The following is a 17,750-nucleotide window of genomic DNA, read 5'->3' as shown; positions in this document are numbered from 1 at the left end:
CACCTGGGTGAGTGTGCTGAAAGTTGCGGGCTCCGACTACTGGACTGTTCAGGACCCTGGGTCTAGAGTCATGTGAAGGCGAGTGGCCAAGAGGTTGAAAGACACCTGGGTGACATGAGCCAAATTTCGTGGCTCTGCTTACGGCAGAATTTTGCGCTTGTACGATCACCGTTCTCCGCTTATGAGCGCCGAATCTGCGCTAGCTGTCTATTGAGCGTAATGCCTATAGTAGCGTGGAGTACCCACACAAGCCAAAAATCCCCGCTTACCCGTGATATAAAAAAACCCCAGCAAATATCAGTGTAAATGTTTCTATAACTATATTGTTATGATGCTGAGATTTGTTTTACATGAACGCTGTTATCCCCTTCAATTTGATGAGGAAAATAAAAACCAGTTTGGTAGGAAATGCCTGCCATGGTTTGTGGCACGGAGCTTCATATCAGATTTGGTAAAGGCCTACATCACTTATTAGTCAAGCTGGAAATTTAATCTCTTGACAAACACATGTTATATTCCTATGACTTTCCATAATAATTACAGCCAATACACGCCTAAGGCAATTTGCCAATCACTGGAATTTGAACAATTGTAAGTGCTAAAAAAAATCTCAGAATTTGATTATGATTAGTATGGATTAAAACAAAACCTGCGCAAGACCAATCGTCATTTGGCACACAGTTCGTACGGTAGGTTGTTACACTCAAAATACTGAAAAACTATCCCTAAAATGCCAATGGTCCGCGTTCCAGTGTGCCTGACCAAATTACGGTTCAGTGTGACCTGGGAGTTGTAAAATAAAATGACGCCGAAAGAGTCAAACTGACACATAATCTGATTTGAAATCCTTGTTTTAACGAAATTCTGAGCCAGCTTGACCAGAAATGGTTCAGGGCCCCTGGGACCTGATATCCAAGCCAAATCTGACAGAGAGAGTTTAAAAGTAACACATTTGTTTCAGTCATCATGATAACAGCGGATTTGTTTCGGAAGAGAGCGCGGTACGACTTGAGACATTAAATTAATTCTAACCACAGTGCAAGATCGACAGTGCGAGCACGATTGCACGAGCGAGCACAGAAACGCAATCATGGGGTTATGTTCTTTCTGATAAAATCCGATACATTCAAAAAGAAAATCTTTCTGCATGCAGCAGACAACTCTCAGACTTTCTATCCCTTTAATATGAATGATCAATACTGAAGCGTTTGCCCTCAGTCCATCCCTTTGATCATGGAGGCAGGAAAAGACATCCTTGATGAAACCAAAGTCCTGTCATCGGTCTACCGCTCATCATCATTGTTTAAATCAACATGTTAAACCATTTCAAAGCTCAATCTGATTCCTCTTTCTAATTTAAAAAAGCGCAAAGCAAGGCCACCCCCCGGGGGGCAAGACCATTTTCATCATTTAGCAATCAACTTGACTTCACTAATTCCCTTTAAAAAGTCTAATGAGACCAATATCGACTTTCATTCGCGTGGATGTGTCAGCAAAAGAGAACCGTCTTGTTCTGGCGGCGTCACGGTATGTGCTTTCTGACACGAATATTGCTAATTCGGTCGCTGTATGCCTAGGGCTCTTCATAACTTTGGCGCCTTACTCTAAAACCAACTTATTTCTGTATTTTGTTTTTCTAGTTCATTATCACTGTTTTTTTGTTTTATCTTGTTGACCAAAAAGAATAAGTTTTCCCACGCAGACCCGAGCCCTTCTCTAAATTAGAAATGGTTTGAGTTTTTAAAGCTTGAAATTTACTGTTATCTTTCCCACGGTGAAACAAATTTGATTCAATGGCATTTTGAATTAAAATCTTTAAAATATGAATGAGGATTTTAAGAAAGTATAAGACATAACGCTTTCGTACGGCAGATTTGCTTTTCTAGCGAGCACAACATTTATTTCATGGTGTCAAAAAGACAGTGTTACAATTATTGTGAGAAAATAAAATTAGCTGTTGCAAACAAAACTTACCAACCATGGACCGATGGTACAAATGCAAAAAAAATAGTTAATGGCCTGACTTTTCGACCCTAGCAGAGTCTTTCTCGAAGGCTAACTCGGTCAGATTTACTTTTCTAGCGAGAGCAAACATTATTTGATGGTGTCAATACATATAAGACAGTGTTACATGTGTAATACTCGTTCTTTGCCCAAATCGTCACTACTCCTCGCCCAGGTGGCTATAGGCCTAATGACAACACATCTGAATGTCCACCATACAATTTATAATTGCAATTATCAAAGCTTGCCATTGAATTTCTTGCAATTTTACTACAACAGATTTTGCAAGCGAAACTCTTAGACTTACCGAATCGCTGTCCAAACTAGAGATCAAGTTAGAGAAGCTGTCGGTCGGTTATTGACTGGCTGTATAGCTACACAACGTGTCCGTCACATGTGCCAGTGTCCTTGAGAAATCTGTCCACTGATATTCTGTCCCCGCGGAATGGAAAATAAACTTGAGCTGGAGGAGGATTCAAGAGAGGGCGCTAGAGAATCTCCGGGTGACAGAATCTCCCGTCACATAAGGGCCGGTGTCGCATGCAATTATGTCCTTTCTCTATGCAGTACTATCCGGAGGACAATATTGCATATGCAATAATGTCCGCCGGGCGGTTTTTGCATATATATATGCAATCGTGTCCGCCCGGACGCTGCTGCATAACGCAAATGCGTCCGCCCGGTCACATTTGCATATGCAGTTGTGTCCGTCCCGTGCAAAACCGTCCTTGCAATAAATTTAAAACTCCATTTGTCGACGGAACACGTTCGCCATTTTTTACAAGCTAAGTGCATGCTGCACATAATAATACGTAGGTTCAGTGCATGCACGCTCGCTTTCCGCACATGTACAGTCATGTACATGTTGTCCGCCGGACGGTTTTTGCATAGCCCCGGACACGATTGCATATGCAAAAGTGTCCGGAGCGGAGTGTATTGCATGGCGGACACAATTGTATCTGACACCGGTCCGAACGGCACTGGCTACGGCTAGATTTCCGCACGTCTCATCACCCTTAGAAACAGTCGCGACTAGTTGTGCCAATTCGGGTACGGCGTTATCCTGACGATTCAAAACAGTACCGATGAGTAAAATCTCAGAAACTCAGAATATTGCGCCCTCTATACACCTTTTTCCCAGTGCGTTTATTTATGTTATCGTATAGTATCTTTCTTTTGTCATATTTAAGGGAATCAATGTGTGGTGAAGAGGTTTTCAACTAGTGGTTTAAACCGCAACGAGGCCTGGTTCTTGATAATTTTACCGAGACGAAGTTGAGGTAAATATTATTGTCAAGAAGCAGGCATCGGCGGGTTTAAACCGCTAGTTGAAAACCGATTCAACACACTTTGATTCCCATTCATAAATACCTTTTCGGTCAAAAAACATCAACACTTTTTGGTCAAAAAGTAAAATAAATGCAAAAAGTTTAGTTGTTCAATGACTTCTTTCAACACAACACAACACTCCTCAAGCTATGAAATGGTAAAGCCCGCCGCCGCCCTCGAGTAAACAACTCCTTATAAGGGAATGCTGTGCGCGTCGCGCGTATCGCGTGATGTGGCACAACTGTTTCAGCCGTTGCTCTCGACCAATAGGATTGAAGAAACTGTCTTATAAGCACAGATGCAAGCTCGCGTGTCACGCCCATGTTTCAACACTTTTTACTGGTCATAAACAAAGGTTTATACACACCCACGTGACGCGCTCTCCACAGGAATAGCGAAACTGTGTGAGTTGTGTTTTTTAAAGTATGCAACAATGAAGACAACGCCATAAATTGCTACTGACAGCAAAACTGCCCAACGCATGTGTATAATTACAAGATCGAGTAAACATCAGTGAAGAGGCTAGTAAATGCATTGGTCGATACACTAATGTTTTATTTCGAATAATCAATTTGTCAAAAAACTATTTGGGGTCAGGTGGGCGGGTCAAAACGCCGAAAGACAAGTTGAAAATGTGTTTAACATTGAGTATTCAAATGTCCCCAAAGTACAGACTGTTGCAAGCCAACCCTGTCAATGCTTAAAGTAGAATACTAGTCTACCTTTTTTTGTTGGCAAAAATAACAACGTATGCAAGTCTTACTGGTACAATGCTGTAGGGCCTACACAAAGGGAACTTGGACGACATTGCGGCAACGTTACATAATCTCTACATATTTTAACCACTGAACCATATGGAGCAAAGACCAATGGTTCGAAATGTTCACACTGTCCATTAAAATTCTAAATGAAAACCCAAAGTTATTAAATTCTACAAAACTCACCAGATCCTGGATGTTTTCCAATTAATGCTTTTGGTTGCGACGAAGTATCATTATCTCACCGAAACTCACAAAAGTGATGCAAATCAGCAAACTTCCGCAGACGATCCAGAGGCAGCCAGACAAGCGTTGTGCATTGGTGTGTGTGAGCATGGATGAAGTTTCCTCCATGGTGTGGCTGATATGAGCATGCAACGACACACTACTGTTAACGTTAAAATCCTGTTTCCCAAGTGTGACGTTTCACAATAAGCCACGCCCACTTCACACTGGCAAAAGGGACTCCTCTGTATCTCATGACCGGAGCCAATAAATAATGTTCGCTTATTAGCCCAGATTTTTATCTTTTTTTTGTTCTTTCCCAAAACTGCCCAGTTTCATGAGGCACCCCCCCCCAATGCCAAGGCGGATTATAGGACTTAAAGGTAGTGGACACTATTGGTAATTACTCAAAATAATTATTAGCATAAAACCTTACTTGGTAAAACGAGTAATGGGGAGAGGTTGATAGTATTAAACATTCTGAGAAACGGCTCCCTGAAGTGACGTAGTTTTTGAGAAAGAAGTAATTTTCCACGAATTTGATTTCGAGACCTCAGATTTAGAACCTGAGGTCCCGAAATCAAGCATCTGAAAGCACACAAATTCGTGTGACAAGGGTATTTTTTCTTTCATTGGTATCTCGCAGTTTCGACGACCAAATTGAACACACCAAAATAAGAAGACTTGTCTTTGACCAATAGTGTCCACTGTCTTTAAAGACTAAATTTATAAAATTTCCTCAAAAGTTGAAACACAAAACCTTCAGGTTGTGAGCGATTCTTATCATTACACAATCTATTAATTACATGACCCCAAACACGTTTTTATTAAAAAGTAATATTGTGGGTTTGATAAACATGAACACACTTTAGCTTGGCGCATGAGTTTAGTATAGTATAGTATATGAGTTTAGTATAGTGTGGTGCGCCCATAATGCTATCCAAACGTTGGGGGCGCCGTCTAACGTTGGGCAGCAAACTCAAACGATCGACAAACAATTATTTTCACAGAATCTGGAAAAATCAAAGTCATGTCTGAAAGTTGCACCCTCTTATATCATTAACTTGAGCCTATTAAATGTATCCTAAAAGCTCACTTTCTTACCTATCATGGATGCCCGGTGTCAGATGCAATTGTGTCCGCCATGCAATACACTCCGCTCCGGACACTTTTGCATATGCAATCGTGTCCGAAGCTATTGATTGCAGCGAATATCCAACGGCCGAACATTTCTCATGTCATTCATGACACTGCACTTATTTAGCTTGTAAACATTTTGTGAACGTGTTCCGTCGACCCAAGGGCGGTTAATTTACTGCAAGGACGGTTTTGCACGGGGGCGGACACAACTGCATATGCAAATGTGTTCGGGCGGACACAATTGCATTATGCAGCAGCGTCCGGGCGGACACGATTGCATATGCAAAACCGTCCGGCGGACATGATTGCATATGCAATCATGTCCTCCGGATAGTATTGCACTAGGACATGATTGCATGCGACGCACTTTGTATCACTGTGAAAACTGTTTTTAGGTCATTTTTTGTCATGGGTTCTGTCATTTCAATTAAAATGACTGACTTTTTTAACCCGATTTCACAAAACTATTATCATTTCGAGGTAAGTTTTTACAAGGGAAGTTTTTATCATAATTCATGCCATTAGGCCTATAAAAGTGTGTACTAAATTTTGTGAATAGTTGTACCTGTACCATAGCTCCATGGTTGTACTTTCAACTTTACAAATGATGTTGCTCAATGATGTACTCATATCAAGCATCAAGCATCATGCTTTAATATTGTGAATAATCAATATTTTGATTGCAATTTAAAAAAATGCAAACTCTGAAGAGCATGTCACTTCGCCATCCGATCCTCCCTAATCAGGTAATTTTATGGCATTACTCTACTTAACAGGTCAAGATGTACTCGTTCCCAATCTTACACGTCATTACAATTTAGGGATAATGTTATTACAGACAGTGCAACCCAAGTCCCGAGAACAAGGTTGTTGGCTCGTCATGACCTGTGTGAATGACGTCACTGACCGGCTGCTGTGAGAAGAAAGAGTCGCAAGTATCCAGATGCTGACAAAATACCCACAGAAAAGGTAACATTTATCGGGTTTTCGGGATAAAAGAAGAAGGAATACCTTCAGGGGAGTCAGGAAAACATCACGTAGAATTTGTTGGTGGTGATTTTGAAGGCCGATAGTCAGAATGAATGGCCTTACAGTCGGTGAGTTGTGCTGCTTGTTTTGCTGTCCGCCATGTCCTTCTCGCATCGCGGCCAAGCTGGCATTCTTGCCACCAGAACCAACTTACAATATCGTAACAGACGAAACTGGCACAAAAGGCACCCTGAATTTGACAGAACGAGCAGAGTGGCAGTATTCGGACCGTGAACTGGAATCCATTGAAGTGTTTTACACCCGTAATAAACGAGGAAACCGAACAGCATGCATGTTTGTACGCTGTGCATCCAACCCAAGATACACTGTTCTTTTTAGCCATGGAAATGCAGTAGACATTGGACAAATGAGTAGTTTCTACATAGGACTTGGTTCACGAATCAATTGCAATATATTTAGCTATGACTACTCTGGGTACGGAGCCAGCGGTGGTAAGCCTCTGGAACGGAACCTGTATTCAGACATCGATGCTGCTTGGCAAGCCCTCCGTTCTCGATACGGGATTAGCCCAGAAAGCATTATTCTGTATGGACAGAGTATCGGTACAGTGCCTACGATAGACCTGGCAGCACGTTATGAATGTGCCGCTGTCATCCTCCATTCTCCTCTGATGTCTGGGATGCGAGTTGCTTTCCCTGACACGAAGAAGACCTGGTGGTTTGATGCATTTCCAAGGTGGGTGTTCAATTGTTGTACATTTGTAATAATAAGCCTGTTCGGAAATGCAGCTGCGTATGTCCGTTGACAACGCAATTTACCGTGACCTTTTGACAAAAGGTAACGGGAGATAAACAAATTAAGTTTTCAGTAGTAACGGACATGCTCAGCTGCAATACTGAACAGGCTTGTTGTTAGCTTGAGAAAGGGACGGGAGCCAAAGGACGATAGCAATGTGGATCTGAGTATGAATGTCAGTCTCATCAATCATGTACCCAATTCATCTCGCACCCAAGTCATTTCGTATCAAGGTTACTTAGTACCCAAGTCACTTTACCCCAGTCATTTCGTGCCCAAGTGATTTCTTATCTAAGGTACTTTATACCCAAGTCACTTTATACCCCAGTCATTTCATACCTAAGTAATTTTGTACCCAAGTTATTTTTTTATAAATATTTTAATATATATTTTTTTATTTTTTATTTTATTTTATTTACTAATATATTTATTTTGAGGCAAACAGTAATACAAAGAATAGGCAATAAAAATAAGACAACACAGAGACCAAGCCTGCGGATAACCAAAAAGCGAAAATAATCACTATCTAAAGGCGATCCAGTCAATAAAAAAAACGATGGCACAAAAGGGTACAAGGACAAAAACAGCATAACAATTTGGAAAATAGAACATCAAATATCATATCAAATATATATAAAATCTATAGACGATGTGACCTTTGTTTACATTCAAACTGCCCTCTGTTGACAAACCACTGTATAATCCTGTTTCGCCGGGCAAAAAGACGCGCAGTCATGGTAAGGTTGCATACACTTTCTAGCTGGCTGCCAAAACACAAAGGTTTTGCCCGGCGGTATGCGCGCGAAATCAATGGTTTTTGAGTGACTTGAATATGATGAAAAAAAGTGACATCGGCGATTTCGATGTCAAAATTATATCAATTTTGTTATTATTTTTGATATATCGGCGGACGTTAAGTAGCTGTGTAGACTATTCTGACACATTGAAACACAGGCATGGAAATAGAGACCACGGAGCCCATAGCCTCTGTTGACCTTGTCTTGGTGCACCCTCAAACTAACAATGGAACTGTCCTTTTCAAAATGAAATGGCCTTGCCCTCTGAAAGATGAAATTCCAGGGCTGACATAAGATCTTGTGATCATTCATGATGACGCTAGTGGATTTGTCCCCATGACCACAACAAGGAGAGGTTAGGCTGAGGGAAATAAGCCTTTAATACAAAGTGCATCATGTACAATCATGGAGCAATGTCCTTGGAGGATGGAGACTGAACTCACTTCCTGTCTTCCTAAGGCAGTCTCTCAAATGATCTTGAGAGACATGGTTGTCATGGTTGTCAAGTCAAGACTATGTAATTATTATGAACGTGTGAGTGCTAACACAGTACCATCTGATGTTACCGGTACATGATTAGATTGTGAATTTATTTAACTATGTTACCAAACATTCACACTGTAAACGGTCGGGACACATACTGTACATCTGACTGAAATCCAAAAAGGTGCATTATTGGAATTTCAGGGCTGTATGCTTCGTTTTTGAAAGGGCAAGGGCACCAAGGCAATTTCTCTCTGGAAAAGGGCACCCTATGAGGAAATTGTAAATTTCCACTGGAGCATTTCAAGGGCACCAAGGCAATGACAAGGGGCAACGGAGGCAATTGCCTCTGTTACCTCCGTGAAGTATCAGGCCTGGAATTTGGAAAAAGGAAAGAAAGTAGATTCTTTAGGGTCAACTGATTATTGTGCATCATGTACAGTGCTTGAATTTAATAATAATAATGTAGTTTTTCACATATTATTATTTGTTTTATTTTTTATTTTTATTTGTTGATGGGGGAGGGGGAGAGACCCACAATACCATGGGGCTTGTGGCTCAAAAAGCCAGGGCCTAACTTTAAGTAGGCCTATTCATCATACGGATACATTTTACCGTATAAAAAAGGACATGTTATTATGTAGTCCTGTAGTGTCTTATTACATATACCTATTTGAATAATAATCAGAAATGATTACATACGTACTATTCATAACGACAAGACAACTTGATTTTAGTAATATCAGAAAAGGTGGAAAGTGTATTGAACAACTACATGTACTTGCATATAACACAACTTCAACATGGGGGTACCACAATAGAGCATGCATAGAGCAAGGGTGTACAAAGTACTTGTAATGTGCTGTATAGTTTTACAGTTCATTCGTGGTCAGTAATAATCAGTGAATCACTCCTTGTGAGATACTGTACTTTGTTTTGCACCTTTTGCCATAATGTGTTGGATGGAAGGGTGTACAATGCATTCATGGACTACAGGTGTGTTGTGATCATTAGTATGCATTTATGCGCAGTGTAAATGCAAATGACTCACCCTGGGGTCAATGAGTCACTGACCCAAGGTCCCAAGGACATCAGAATGCTTAACTTGCACATGAGAGGTGGTTCAGTGAGTGTTTAGGCTTGAACATGGTGAGCTGTCAATACAGATTTCAAAGAACTTTTAGAAGGTGTGTCTTGAGATCTTGTTGATTTATTTCAGGGACTTTTTGAAAACAGCTTCCTGAGTGAACTTTGTCAAAACATGAATGCTACTTAAATGATAAGCAGTTATTCCTCCAATAACATTATTCATATTTTGTGTTTGTAAAACAAAGTTGTGTTTTCTTTATTTTACTAAGTAAGATCATTGCACAGTTTGGTTGGTGTTTTGTGTTGATTGAAAACCAGTGGAATGATTTCATTTTCTGTTTTTAAAATATCAATGATGTTCTTTTTCTTTACACATTAATAATTTACAAATTTTGATTCCAATTTGCACAGGATACTATATTAAAAATGTGTTGCTGCATAACACTAACAGGATAGAGGCCTACATGTACAATGTACATTACAAGCCATTTAAAAAATTACACAAGCTACCTGACAGATATTTTTGTACATTAACTGTATTTAAACTTAACATAGTGTACATCACACACACATCACATGTACTATGGTGTCAAGGGCTAAGTGCATTACCAGTCCTAATATCATCATTTCTTGCAGTGAATCATTCTGGCTTCATGCCTTTGGCGTACATTACACTCAATGCTGTATTCATTGCACTGTTCAGAGACATTGGTACAAAGAAATGAAGATGTATGATGTGCGCTGTGCACAGTCTACACTTGTTACGTGTATTGTGAAGGCCTACCTGTACTAAAATAACGTTTATAAGCTGCCATTGTGCACCGGAAATACAACTCACTGAAGGTTGTTAAATGTCAATAAAACTATTTATAAGTTGAACATGTGGTTACAGTTTGATACTGTAAGGTTTTCTCAGGCATCATAAAATGGGTAGAAAATTGTGTGGTATAATTATGAACAGTGGTTTCTTTATCACCTGGTATCAGTTGAAATGTGAATGTTATTTGTGAAAAGAATACTTTGTTTACATCATTTTCTTCATACTTTGATCACAAATTAAATGCCAATATTGCCAACTTAAAGCCATTGGACCCTTTCGGTACAGAAAAAAAGAAAAAAGTTCACAGATTTACAAATAACTTACAGGGTTTACAGAAGGTAATGGTGAAAGACTTCTCTTGAAATATAGTACATGAAATGCTTTACTTTTTGAGAAAACGGTAAAACAATATAAATTCTCGTTAGCGAGAATTACGGAATTGGTTATAAACACATGTCATGACACGGCGAAACGCGCCAAAACAGGAGTGGGTTTTCCTGTTATTTTCTCCCCACTCCGATGTCCAATTGAGCCTAAATTTCCACAGGATTGTTATTTTATATATAAGTTGTGATACACGAAGTGTGGGACTTGGACAATACTGTTTACCGAAAGTGTATATAATGGTTTTAATGACCCTTGTGGTTTATGTACTTGAAACTTAATCACCAAACACATAATCAACATGACTTGTGTTAGTGTACAGTTACAGCAAACAAAGTGAAATGGAAAGTTACATTTGATTTGAAGGCAGAATGTATTTCTTGTAAAGCCTAACCCACAAGCCAATGGCCACTGAAACTTCCTTAGTAAATGGTAAAGTGCACTGGAGTGGAGCTGTTGATGTTATCATAATGCATTTAAAGGAACATGTTGCCTTGGATCGGTCGAGTTAGTCTTTGAAAAACTTTTGTAACCGTTTGTTATAAAATGCATGGTTAGAAAGATGTTTTAAAAGTAGAATACAATGATCCACACACATTTGCCTGAACATTGCGTGGTTTTCCTTTTACTTTGTGAACTAACACGGACTGCCATTTATCCATAAATGGCCGACTGTGTTTGTCGACGAGGTAAAAGAAAAACCACGCAATTTCGAGTGATACTTGTTTGGATCAGTATATTCTACTTTTCACAGACCAACTCGACCAATCCAAAGCAACGTGTTCCTTACATGTACATTGTTTGAAACAGCCCCCTTTGACATGTTTGACATGTTTGAAGTAACGTATAGTTCTAGAGAGAGGGTACTTTTTTCAGAAAAAATGTCTCTGAGAAAGGCTACTGGCTTGAAGCCTAATCTGTGGCATTGTTGAAAGCACACAACAGGGGTGTTTTTCTTATTTCACTTGAAATATCTTGCAATTGTTGATCAATTGAGCCCAAATTTTTACGAATTTGTTATTTTATGCAACCTGGGATACACCGAGTGAGGATAGATACGGGTCTTTATTACACTTACTAAACGTAATACCCTGCATTTATGCAAATTGATGATATTTTTTACTTTGAGAATTAAACTGATGGTGAACAATGTACGTAGTCATACATTCAAGTATGATATGTTTACATTTGTTTCCTCATAATGTACCATGGCATAATGGCCATAAATCAAGCTTAATCCTTTTATTTTCAACTTTTCCTGTCACCCGCAGTATCGACAAAGTGTCAAAGGTGACCTCACCAGTCCTGGTAATCCACGGCACTGAAGACGAAGTCATCGACTTCTCTCATGGCCTAGCGATCTACGAGCGCTGCCCTCGCACTGTGGAACCGCTGTGGGTAGAAGGCGCCGGGCACAACGACGTCGAGCTTTACGGGCAGTACTTAGAACGTCTGAAGCAGTTCATCACTCAGGAATTACCGGCAATGGCATGAAAGTTGCCGACTCTCTCAACATTTTCTATCGACAAGTCTGACCAAACTCTGTTGTGAACACTTATGGGATGTGGATGAATGTGAATTGGTTGGTCCCTTTGCAGAAATCTCATCCTAAAGCCTTGTTCAGACTTAAAAACGGATGTAAAATGTAGAGCAACTTTGTGGCATCAGAAGTGTAAAATAGCACAGAAATCAGTCTCACAAATGTAATAAGTGTGGAGTCACATTCTGTATTGCATTTACATATCTCTGTCCGATAATAAAAATCAGGATTACCTAAACCACTACCTTGAGCTCTTGAAAAGAAAGTATTTTCATATTAAAAGGGAAAAGCAAGGTGTTCTGAAGTGTACTGTTTGGCTTTTGAAACAAAAAGCTTCCTTTAACATTTAGTGTATAATAGTACAGTACAAGGACCAAACCAATGCAGCATTATGCAGCTTTATAGCTCAGCTTTCTTAGTAGTTATTTGGGATAGTATTTAAGTCACGTTAGACAATTTTTGAAGGTTGGTTCGTTTCTTACAGCTTGCAATACATTGTAGATTTCCAAGTTGACAAGTACGTTGTACACTGTATGTGCATCGTGTAGATGTTTTTAGTGTGTTGGTACATGTCTAAAATGCATTTATTCTCTTTCTGTAGGTTTAGGAACTTTCACTAATTCGTTCAACTTGAAGGCAGATTTTGCACTAGGTTTCTCATCCAGTATTTAGTGATCAGCTCGAAAAAAACGCTTATTCTTTGGTGTGCTTCAAGCGTTTAAAATGTAATCTGAATTCAAATTGTGTGACAGGATCAAAGTCCCAATGATCCATCTGTAATGGAAGTTGAATGATTTAGCCACGTTGACAGGTTGATTGCGCATTGCATAATTATACATGCTACAATTCAGTGGTATGGTAATATAATCAGCTTGAATGCAAATTATTGTAAGCTCCACTTGCCTCTGCATTACTTACAATACAGTCAAGCATGCACAATAATTGCCTTTGCATAGATGTGTCTGAATTGCCCCTTTGCTTTGTATTCCTGTTCTATAATGGGCAGTCACAGCTTGCGGTTACCCCTTCATTGCAATTAAACAAGGCTGGCAGATCACTTGAAGAGCTAATAAATTGTCACAATCACAAGCAGGCATTTAGAAAAGTTATGCATGATGAAGTACAATTTACATGGGTGCCACGTACTAGACATGCTAAATGACTACATTGTAATCAAGATGTACATTTAGCTTTTTTGGTAGCTTCTGTAGTCAAATCTTTGTAGGTCGATACTTCATGGAGACAAATAAGCTATTCCCCAATGCCACTGGTCAGCACCAAGGTCACCTTTGAAACTTTGAGGCAGGGCCAAATTTCATTGCTTACCACCAAATTCTGCGCTTTCAATCACCATTCTCAGCTTCCTGTGCAAGCGTGGAATTCCTGCGCAAGCTGTGTAAGCACAAAAAAATGCAGAGTAATAGGGAGTACTCGCGCGTACAAGCAAACATTCCCTGCTAAACACGTGAAATGTGTTGCCGTAAGTAGTTATCCCTGCAGCTTCTGTCAGCCGATTCTTTAGTTAAAGTAAGCAGGGCCATGAAATTGGGCCCAGGAGATTTGAGATGCCACCTGCAGTCTTATTGGTTTCATTAGATAATGCCAAAGTGTTAAAGGGTGTCTAAGAGCATACATGTACTAGGCCAAGTTTAGTTAGTCCAGTCCTGGTTAGTCTTCACCAAATAGCGGGGCAAAAAAAAAAAAAAAAAAAAAAAAAACCACAAAATAAAAGCAATCTTTGTTTAGGTGGATGATTATTTTCAAAGCAGACTTGAAAGCTTGTCAAACAAAATGGCCCCATGTGACCTAATGTATTTGTAAAATTGTTTGGCTGGTAAGTTAAGAACATTAATGTAATGTAAATAAAAACTGTACGTATGAACTGTATTCTTTAGAAATAACTATCAATAAATATTAAAAACTACCTTTGGACATAATAGTGTGTACATGTGCTGTACTGGTACAGTATAGTGTATAGTGTATATAATATGAAGAGAGGATCTTTGGTGTATCGTGTTAAATTCTGTTTTCAGATACTCTTGTGCGAATACCTCCATGATTTCACAAAGAGTTAAGATTAGTCTTATCTCGGGTAAGGATGAGTTACTCGTCCTAACTTAGGACTAGCCTTGAGTTTTTAATATCTCCTAGGACTAGCCTAAGGTGGCCTAAAGCCTGGTTCATACTAGACAGCGATGCGAATTTGACGTCACAACTCTATTTTCATTGCGAATGTTCGCAAGAGTCAAGCACAGTTCAACTCCTGCAAATTGTTTGTTGCGAATTTGTGGCGTTGACATATGTGCAGGAAGTATGAACCAGTCTGTACTCTTTGTGAAATCGACCCCAGCAATACACAGCAAGGGATGTATCACGCTAAACACAACATTGATGGCTTAATGCTTAAATCCCTTATAACTGTATAAATGAGTCAGTTGGTAACATACTTTGAAACTTCCCAATTAATTTTTAGTTTAATTGTTTCAACGTCTTACTCTTGTACTTACTGATCATTCATAAACTGTGTATTTTTTTTGGTTAGTACAGTAATGTGAAATAATTATAGTTTTACTGAACTTGTGTCAATGTGTGAAACATAATATATTCACTGATTTCATTTTTTTAATTTTGTGTTTGGACACATTTTTATTTTGAACTTTTATGTATTGTAGGTTTGGTGCTCATGTTAAATTGAATATCAAACATTTAATGGTTTTAAAAGTCACTTTATTTAAGTAAAAACTAAAGAAATTGTGTTAGAAGAACTTGTAAAAATAATAGTGAAGGAAAATTCACCTTAATTCTAATTTGCTTTCATTTTTGTACACGATAAAAGACTAGTCGAGTTACGACCGGAATTCCCTACCTTGGAGATTATAATGTCTGATTTGTTCAGAAACAAAACTTCCAATTTTTGTTTCTTTCCAACTTCTTAATAGGTATGTGTTGGGCTCATTTTAGCCATCGTCAGCTTTACCTTGTACACAGCCAGTGAAAGCATAGCCAAGCAGTTCAACACAAAAGTTATTATAGGAACACCTTGCCTTGGATCGGACGAGTTGGTCTATAAAAAGCGTTTGTAACCATTTGTTATGAAATGCATATGGTTGGAAAGATGTTTTAAAAGTAAAATACAATGATCCACACAAATTTGCCTCGAAATTGTGTGGTTTTCCTTTGACTTTGCGAACTAACACGGTCAGCCATTTATCCATAAATGGCCGACTGTGTTAGTTGACGAGGTAAAAAGAAAAATGCAATTTCCAGGCATTTTTGTGTGGATCATCGTATTCTACTTTTGCAACTTCTTTCTACCCATATGCATTTTATAACAAACGGTTTCAAAGACCAACTCGACCGATCCAAGGCAACGTGTTCCTTTAATATCTATAACCAGAATAACCGATTGTTTTTGTTGTGCTCATACCTTAAAGGAACACGTTGCCTTGGATCGGATGAGTTGGTCTTTGAAAAGTGTTTGTAACCGTTTGCTATAAAATGCATATGGTTAGAAAGATGATTTAAAAGTAGAATACAATGATCCATACAAATTTGCCTCGAAATTGCGTGGTTTTCCTTTTACTTTGCGAACTAACACGATCGGCCATTTATGGGAGTCAAAAATTTGACTCCCATAAATGGCCGACCGTGTTAGTCGACGAGGTAAAAGGAAATCCGCTCAATTTGGAGTGATACTTGTGTGGATCCTTATGTTCTACTTTTAAAATATCTTTCTAATCATATGCATTTTATAACAACCGGTTACAAACGCTTTTCAAAGACCAACTCGACCGATCCAAGGCAACGTGTTCCTTTAACTTCAGACAGATCTGACTGCTGTCCACACATGTCATAGTTTGTATCTCTAAGGTGGGCTTTCCTTAGCTTATTATGAAGTGTTTTCTCACCTGTAACTTCATTAGTTGTTTTCTTTTAACACTTTCATAATCCTTGCCATTGAGGTTTATAGCAACTATGTTTGTAATTATTTTCAGGGGTTGGCATTAATTTATTGGAAAGTAGGTTTGGATGTCACATTTTTCTAAAAGAAAACAGTGATAACGGCTTGTGCAGATTAATCAATACGTTGAAACTGGTTGCAATTCTTAAAACAAAACCCATAGGTTGGTGGTTGTGAATGTTCTTTGTATAACAATCACATGTTCTATGGCAATGTTGAAATTAATTTGCAGGAAGTTTATTTTACACAGAGGCAAAAAATGGGGTCTCATTGGTAACTTAAAATTACCAGAGCTGGTGGGAATTCCAAGTAGAAATATTGTACGGAAGAAAAAGTACGGAAGAGGAAAATGTTGCATGACATTGATTATATATTTAAGCCATACTTTTTTCTTGTCTTTATGTGAAACGTAGTTCTTTATAAAAGTGTGACCTTGGCACAAGATGTAGTAATAAAACGAAAAAAACTATTATGATCTTTGATAAACGGTTATCAGAATGTGTGTCTTTTTGTTCCTTTCTTGGTTCTGTGAACCAGGATATAAATATGCTTGCTAGATGTCATATAAGGTATAGAAATGTATCTGCTATTTTTTATTTTATTTTATTTATTTTATTTTTTTTTTTGGGGGGGGGGGGGTAGTCTTGAAGTCAAGACGGTAATTGTTAAGCGCGGTGTGTAGTTACAGCGCGGTGTAGCTGCGGGGACGATACACACCCTCGATCCCAGTATGTGTGTGTGAGTCAGTCGCAATTACAATTAGAGCTGCCTCGCGCTACCTACGACTGTTGCATGTGTAACATCGCACTGTGACTGTTGCATGAAAGGCAGACAAATAGGCAGCGCCTAACGACTTGTCATCAAGTCTAGGGGGGGGGGGGGTTATTCATTGCCAAGCATAAAAATACCCATTTCATGACACTGTCACGACAGTACATGTATTTCTTGCGATATTTAACTTTCAAAATGGCAAAGCATAAACCAAAGGCAAATTACCAATCAAGTTTTTTGAAACCCTTGGACCCGTTATCAAATTTTACAATGGTGCTTTCATGCGTTTCTTCATGTTGGCCACGACAGTGCGCCTCTCCTTTTAACTTTATCGATCGTCAGTAATTAATTCATGAATAATTGTTGAAAACAAATTTAAAAACCTGCAAATAATAAAAACAACACTAAATACATGGCAATAGTAAGCAGTTAATGTTCAAACCTTTTTTAAAGATTTGTTTGTTTGTGACCTGGTCAACAAAAGTTTTGAAATGAAACCATCAGGGCGAATGTGATGAATCAATCTACAAAATTCACAACCGATGTTCTCCTTTAAAAAAAAAATGAAATAGAGCTTGGTTGATCTCAAGCACGAATCCTGTCCGGTTGAGTGCGGCGGAGACCGTCAACCGTGGTCGAATCTCCCAAAGTAAAAAAAATATGA

General features: G+C 38.9%; 1 protein-coding gene across 1 annotated transcript; it reads left to right on the top strand.

The window, feature by feature from the left end:
- Positions 1 to 6,320: 6,320 nt before the first annotated feature.
- Positions 6,321 to 15,862, top strand: LOC139941647 (alpha/beta hydrolase domain-containing protein 17B-like). Its single transcript, XM_071938234.1, has 2 exons — positions 6,321 to 7,181; positions 12,086 to 15,862. The coding sequence occupies exons 1-2, from the start codon at positions 6,535 to 6,537 to the stop codon at positions 12,306 to 12,308; spliced, it is 870 nt and encodes a 289-aa protein (XP_071794335.1). The 5' UTR covers positions 6,321 to 6,534; the 3' UTR covers positions 12,309 to 15,862.
- Positions 15,863 to 17,750: the final 1,888 nt, after the last annotated feature.

The sequence above is a fragment of the Asterias amurensis genome, chromosome 9, assembly GCF_032118995.1.
Source record: "Asterias amurensis chromosome 9, ASM3211899v1".
Classification (NCBI taxonomy): domain Eukaryota; kingdom Metazoa; phylum Echinodermata; class Asteroidea; order Forcipulatida; family Asteriidae; genus Asterias; species Asterias amurensis.
This window is presented reverse-complemented; position numbering and strand designations above follow the sequence as displayed.

Coding starts and splice junctions, on each gene's coding strand:
- LOC139941647 (XM_071938234.1), top strand. CDS start 6,535: ATGAATGGCCTTACAGTCGGTGAGTTGTGCTGCTTGTTTTGCTGTCCG. Junction 7,182..12,085: donor TGGTTTGATGCATTTCCAAG/GTGGGTGTTCAA, acceptor TGTCACCCGCAG/TATCGACAAAGTGTCAAAGG.